At 33.8% G+C, this 7,166-nt stretch overlaps 1 protein-coding gene across 4 annotated transcripts; it reads right to left on the reverse strand.

Annotated features, from left to right (window-relative positions):
* Nucleotides 1-801: 801 nt before the first annotated feature.
* LOC132616921 (beta-glucuronosyltransferase GlcAT14A-like) lies at nucleotides 802-6,674 on the reverse strand. Of its 4 annotated transcripts, none has more exons than XM_060331691.1 (5): nucleotides 6,461-6,674; nucleotides 4,631-5,314; nucleotides 4,081-4,156; nucleotides 3,871-3,986; nucleotides 802-1,465 (listed from the first exon to the last, which is right to left on the reverse strand). In XM_060331691.1, exons 2-5 carry the CDS (start codon nucleotides 5,229-5,231, stop codon nucleotides 966-968), a joined length of 1,293 nt encoding a protein of 430 aa, XP_060187674.1. In that variant the 5' UTR covers nucleotides 5,232-5,314; nucleotides 6,461-6,674; the 3' UTR covers nucleotides 802-965. The 4 variants fall into 4 exon arrangements, with proteins under 4 accessions (XP_060187674.1, XP_060187675.1, XP_060187676.1 ...); XM_060331692.1 differs by having other exon boundaries at nucleotides 6,445-6,674; XM_060331693.1 differs by lacking the exon at nucleotides 6,461-6,674 and adding an exon at nucleotides 6,045-6,408.
* Nucleotides 6,675-7,166: the final 492 nt, after the last annotated feature.

A 7,166-nucleotide genomic window follows, 5' to 3' on the forward strand; every position in this document is an offset into this window, starting at 1 on the left:
AAAAAAATATTCGCAAGACAGAGTTTTATAGCAAACTTAAGCCTATTCGGGCCAAAGTTAGGCCTACAGGCAGAATTTTGCTTGCTTCAATCGTTTCAAAGGTAGAGTTTTTCTTAAGAATTTTACCGGCAGAATTCTACCTTAAGACAGAGTTTTGAAGGCAAAATTTTGTCTTACTTTGCCTTGCGAATCCAAATTCTACCTAGCAAATTTTTTTAAAATTTTTGACTGAGCGAGATTTCGAACCCGGAACCTAAGTGGTCGTTTGGTAGGTAGCCAAAATTATCCCGGAACTAATTTATCTCACTTATTGGGATTATTTTATCCCATCTGGGTGGGATATCCTACTCTTAGGATAAGGCTTCATTTTGTACCGAGATGGGATAAAATAATCCCAAGATGAATGGGATAAGGTGGGATATCCTACTCTTAGGATAAGGCTTCATTTTGTACCGTGTTTGATAGGAGATATAAATTTATCCCAGAATAAATTTATACCTCCTACCAAACACAGTACAAAAAATTAGTACTGGGATATCCCAGCCTATACCATGCACCAAACGACCCCTAAGAGTTTTAGGCGAAGGGAAAAATTAAAGACCAACAATTTGAGGGACAAAAATTAAAGACCAGTGCATTTGGAGGGCACTCCGCACAAAAAAAATGCCAATGTAGGTACCGAACACCGGATTGGAATAAAGAAAAAAAAACTAAAAATGATCCTCAAATACTGAGTCATGAGTTTGTCTACCAAAAATTGAAATGTGCAGAGAGAACTTAAATTAAACAAAAGCACAGAGGTTAGGGCAGAAAGGATGAACTTACTACAAAAACCAAAAGGGTTACAAGGATGTGTAAATCTTTATATTACAAAATGATCTGATCTTAATATGTTATTCTCTGGATCTATGAATAGAACTCTCTAATCCCCTCCCTTTTTCATCAGAAAGGCAAGGAAAGTATAACTACTTACACTGCTGTCGACTAGTATTAGCTGCCAAAACTAGGTTACCAATAAGACGCCGAAGCCTTTTAGCCCCTGGACCAGGTTTAAGCTTCGCTGGATTTCCAACCTTTAAACAAGAAGGTCTGCTAGTACACCAACCCCCTGGTGTGAAGCTACCATTGCTTCGACGAAGGAGTTCTTTATCAATCTTGTCTAGAACAGGATCATCTCGCTTGAACTTGCGCGCAAATGGAGCACTACTTGCAATCATTTTTGCTGTGTCGTTAAGGTTGAGATTGTGTGGATGCTGTTTTGGAGGGCGATCCCAAGAAATATAATGCATGTCGTGGTTAATAACAGTTGTAGCAAATTCTGGGGCATTGCACACAACGGTCTGGAAGTAGCCTTCAGGAGAGGAGACAAAATTTGTGTAGTACATAAGTAGGGTTCTAGGAAGATTATCCCAACCCCATATGCAGTACTCCACAAAAGCACGAGAGAGGATCATCCAAGCTGAACCTGCATCAGATTTGCAGCCTTTTTCATTATTGCAGAAATAAGAAGATAATCCGTATGGAGCAGAGGCGGATCTAGGATTTGAAGATAGCGGATGCCACAATTTTCTTCAATGTACATCTTGTTAGGAACGTGTATTTGGATCGAGTCCATCTCTTTTTAGTTCATTCGGGTCAACTTAATAGGCTTTTTTTAATTTGCAAATATGAAATTACACCTCAAAAATCAAAAAACGAACATAATTAGCATCTTAAACAAGGAATCACACCCATTAAGACCCCAACAAAAGTAAATTCAACATTTTCACAAAGAGACTTACATCTCTTATGTATATTAAAAAATGAATTTGCACAAGTAAAATAACATCTTCAATATGGGAATACACCAATTAAAATAAGAAAAATAATAGAAAAACTCTTCAATAAGTAAATACACCCCATAAGTAAATGTAGAATTAGATAAACTACAAGTTCTCAAAAATAAATTATAAATTTCATGTTTTTCTAAGCAGCGAAATTTCCATCAGAATTTAACTAGTAAAGTAATTTAAATTGAATTTAACAATTCTAGAATAGCATAAATTTTTATAATACACTCCCTCCGTCTATTTTTATTTGTCCATTATACTAAAAATATATGTCCACTTTTACTATATTTTGAAAAACCCAGACATAATTTACCATTTTATACCTATTTTACCCTTATTATTAAGTACATCAATTCATTTCTCATTTTTTTTGTTGCTTATTAAGAGTGTCCCAAGTCAAATATAGATAATTAAACATGGACGGAGGGAGAACAGAAATTATAAAAAAAAAAAAATGAATCTTGATCTCAATTCAAAATTCCCATTGAGACCCAAGTTCTTTTATTTAAATACTAAGTTTTTTTATTTAAATACTCACAGATTTGAGATTAAGAGAAATGCTTAATTTAAGGGATTTTGAAATTTCTATTTGTGTGTTCTCGTTAGAGATCATAGACAAAATAATAAAAAAGAGGAAAGGAAATATAAATAATAAAAAGATAAATAGAAAATTGAGAGAGCCGAAAAGGGAATTACTGGAACAAAGGAAGTAAAAAAACACAAAGGAAAACGGGAGTCGAAAAATGTTCAAGATAAGTTCAAACTTATGTCTACCAGCCGTGGCACTTTTGTCTAATTTAAGACCGGGGGTGGCAAGATTAAACATTTAACCTAATTTAAGCAAATTACAACATAAGTATATAAAAAAATATCAATCTAGGGGGTGCCATGCCACCCCCACCCTTTAGGGTGGATCCGCCCCTGGTATGGAGGGCACATTATACTAAGGGGTCGTTTGGTTGTTGGTTAGAGTTATGCAGGTATTAAATAATGCAGGGATTAGCTATGCAGGGATTAGTTATTCCATCTTCTACCCTGCATAAAATATACATAGATTTTCTCATACTTGTACATGTATTAGTTATGCATGACCGTAAAACTGGTAACCAAACACCGTATTTGGTATGGGGCATTTTATACATCGCAACTACGTGCTATCAAGCATGGTACTAGTTATGTTGGTTTTAATACATGAATAATTCACTTCCTAACAAGCAACCAAACGGCCCCTAAGAGTTCACTTCATTGTCTAAGCAGTTCATGCTGATTCAATGTACTTACTTGTAGATCTACCTCATTGTTTTGTCAGAAAGTAATATATCCATTTCCATCCATACATAAGACTGACAAATTGTTTCCCCATGTTTCTAGAAATCAGGTATCTTTCTTGAACAGTTATTGATTGTATTCACAAAACAGCATAAGGAGAGTGCTGTAAAAATCTGTACATATGACCAGAAAACCAAACAAATGACCCTCTGCTAAACTTAGAGGGACTTTATGAATTCTAATAAAGTTTGTCTCGTTAGCATATTCCAATTTACACCAAGAATGAAACAACAAAGACATCTAACTTAATCCAACGTGGAGAAATACCGTATCAAGCATAAAGACAGGTGAAGTTCCAAAGCTAGATATCAAAACCAAATCTCTGGATTAAGCAATTTTAGCAGGCAACAACAGAAATTGAAACATTTGGTGGACTGGTCCAAGCGATACAAAATATGTCATCGCTTCACCTAACGCAATGGTTAATCGGCGTCTAATGATTAATATGAAGATTTAAAAAAAAAAAAAAAAAAAAAAGTCTTAGCATGGTGATCTTTTGTCTTAGCATGGTGATCTTTTCAACTCAAGGAGTCACTATAACCAAGAAAGTATATCTAGATTAAGGGAAAGGAGTAATTGTACAAGCACATAATTTTACTGGACCAAAATAGTATAGTGACATATTCTATTTGCATTTGTGGTGAATCAACATCACTAAACAGCTACAAGAATACTTAAAACAAGTTTGCGAATTCAATCATCAAAAACTAACCTGTAAAGAGTTTAAAGGCTGTGGGAAGAGTTCTCCTTGGCGAGACCCAAAATATGTCAGATTTAGTTTTCTTATAGAGCCCAGGGTCTACCACAAGCGGCATTGCCCTTTGACCCCTGCAATAGGATCAGTACAGTGACAAAGAAATTAAACCTCAGTACGATACAGCTACAAGAGCACAAAGTGATAGACATAGAGAGGATAGCATACTCTTTCCAACCCAACCGGCTAGTGTGATCAATGAAGTTGAACTCTCGTTTTAAATCAGAAAAAGTGTAGATTAAATCTGCCAAAAATTAATAATAACAAGTAAACACATCTCTCTGAAGAAAGAAACAGACATAACTACTCAAGACTGATCTATGACCAAAAAGAACGCAGTGGCTTTTCTGGTAGAGAAATAACTTGTTTGGTCAAGCTTCCAAACGCTACTTATTTTGAAAAGTTGTTAGAAGTGCTTTTCGAAAAAGTTATTTTGAAGAGTAGCAGTTTGTGTTTGCCTAATCAATTTGAAAAGCACTTTTGCCAATATAAGAGCAGTAATTTCTGCTTGACCAAAGTTCCAAAATTGCTTCTGGGGAAAGCTACTATTAGCTTTAGAAAAACAGCTTCTCCTACTACTACTCAAAAGTAGTTACTTCCCCCTAAAAGCTTGGCCAAACACCTCAACTTTTTAAGACGCGTTTGAAGAAAATAAGCACTTTTGGCTTTCCAGAAGCTTGGCCAAACACGCCAAAAGCTAGAGAACCAGAGAACTAACCATCTTGAGTCACCAGTGGATAATCAGAAGCACTCAGGTTAATAAACCAATCCCAATCCTTATACTTCTTGAGAAGAATCGCGCAGGCATGAAGAGTGTTAGAAACCATGGTAGGTCCACGGTAGGTCACCATGTTTGCTTTGGTGATCATATGCACATTCCCTTCCTGTACAAAAATGGGATCTTTCTCTACTCTGGAAGCAAGCTCTAATCTCTCCTGCACAGGTGATTCTAGGTCCAGATGAACAGCATAATAGTTCCGTGGATGATACAGTGCTTGCAGCGTTCTCCAAAGCTTTTCTAGATCACCCTTTGATCCAGAAACCAAATAAGCGAAACGGGGTAAAGGTGGAATAGCAGGAGGGGGTGGTGGTTGGTTAATTTTCGATTCAGCAAAATACGAGCTAGTTTGATTTATCTTGACACGAGATGATGAAAAGATTGAATTGATTGTGTGTAATGAAGTAATAAGGCCCATATTGAACGAGGTTACAACAAGGAAAAAACACACGAATGCGCTTAAAACCAGAGGAAATACCCATTTCTTCTCTATGTTTAATGACTTCATTGCTAAAAATTTCACATCAAACATAATTCCCATCGACTCAACATTCCCAAAACCAATCGCCCCAAGAGCTCGAGCCCCTTTTAATGGAATCCTTCAATCTACACTCTGCCAAAATACTGTTCATAGAACAGTCACCATCTAGAAGTTCAGTTTCACAAATGCTAGTATTAAGATAACAAGATAAAAGATACACTCAAAAGACTCCGTAAACAACTAGCTAAGAATTTGGTGGGATGACAAAAACAAAAGAATGCACGTCCAATAGACTATAAACAAGCTAACTTTCAACTATACTATAATCAATGCATTTTACATATTAAATTGGTGAAACATCTGGTGGAATGACAAAAACAAGAATGTACATCCAATATAAAAACAAGCTAACTTTCAACTATATTATACTTCAATGCGTTTTACTATATATTTTATTGGAGAACTAACGTAAGACAAATAGGAAAATATATTTTTTACAGAAACAGCCAGAATGTAACACCAGGATCATTGATAACAGATACAATTTTGAAAGAAGAGTCCAAATAATTGGCAAATCAAATCAACTGAACACAACATATATGTAAAATCTTAGGTGGCTCAAATTTTAGAATCTCAATTTCATACGATTCCACAAATACATATACACAAAAAAAGTGAGCAAATACATAAAAGGTGTGAAAAAAAAAAAGCAATCAAAGAAAAACCAGAATTTCAGTACCCATTTGACAGAAATAGAAGAAAAAAATGGTACGCATAAAACTAAGGAACAAAATTTAGAATTAAAAGTTGCAAGTACAAATTTTTACACAACTTCAGCTACAATAGCAAAATCAATGAGCATATAAGCATTACTTTATTTATGGTTATGATTCAAATGAGCCCAGAAAAAAAGAAAAGGATTAACAGAGCAACTGAGAAAAGAACAATCAAAGAAAACACAGAATTTCAAGAACCCATTGGACAGAAATAGAAAAAAAGAAAAAAGAAAAATGGTGAGCATAAAACAATTTAACAGAATCAAGAATTCAGAAGTTTCTAAAAAAAGAAATACCAATGAGCTAAAATAGAAATACCAAGTGAGTATATAAGCATTACTTCATTTATGGGTATGATTCAAATGAATCCAGCAATTGAAAAGGAAAAATAAACAATCAAAGAAAACACATAATTTCAGTGCCCATTAGACAAAAATAGAAAAAGAGCATAAAACAAATGAACACAATTTAGAATTCAAAACTAAAAATAGAAATACCAGTGAGCAGCATTACTTTATTTATGGTTATGATTCAAATGAACCCAGAAGAAAAAAAAAATTAACAGAGTAACTGAGAAAGACTTATATGGTTTGGTTTTAGATTCTTGAAAAGATGAATAATTTTTATTTTTATCAGCTGAAGATGGAGAGAATTTAGTTGATATTTAAGTATGTAAACATTAATGGAAGAATTAAGATAACAGTTTAGAGGGAACGTGAGGACAAAGGACTAAAAAGGAATAATAAGAGTCCACGTTTCGTTTTTTTTTTTTTTTTTTTTTTTTGTTTTTAAGATTTTGGTGCTATATTCTTGCCTATTTCATATCCTGTTTTTGCTATTGAATTTATGTGTGTAAACATCATTTTTAGTCTTTTTAGTCAGTTGACCTGATAAACGGCAATTATGTTTTTGTTAGTTAATTCAATGTAAGTATTTTTTTTCTAACTAATCTTCCGTCTCAAAATAATTACCCCTTTATTTCGTTTCACACCTATTAAAATAGTACTTAATAAATAGACTGTTTGATTTACTAAGTTACCTTAACATTCTGAGAATTGAGCACTATTAAAAAAGAATAGTTCTAATATAAGTCTATAGTTAGAAATAATTACTCCTTCTGTTTCAATTTATGTGATATGTTTTTTTTTAGTCTGTTCTAAAAAGAAAGATATATTTGTATATTTAGAAATAATTTAACTGAAAACTTCTCTTTTTACCT

Source organism: Lycium barbarum, chromosome 11, assembly GCF_019175385.1.
Source record: "Lycium barbarum isolate Lr01 chromosome 11, ASM1917538v2, whole genome shotgun sequence".
NCBI classification, from domain to species: Eukaryota; Viridiplantae; Streptophyta; class Magnoliopsida; order Solanales; family Solanaceae; genus Lycium; species Lycium barbarum.

Excerpts from the sequence above, each read along its gene's own strand:
- LOC132616921 (XM_060331691.1), bottom strand. The coding sequence starts at position 5,231 with ATGGGAATTATGTTTGATGTGAAATTTTTAGCAATGAAGTCATTAAAC. Across the intron at positions 3,987-4,080 it reads AGCCGGTTGGGTTGGAAAGA|GGGTCAAAGGGCAATGCCGC; the intron begins GTATGCTATCCT and ends ATCCTATTGCAG. Across the intron at positions 1,466-3,870 it reads AGCCTTTAAACTCTTTACAG|GTTCAGCTTGGATGATCCTC; the intron begins GTTAGTTTTTGA and ends AATCTGATGCAG.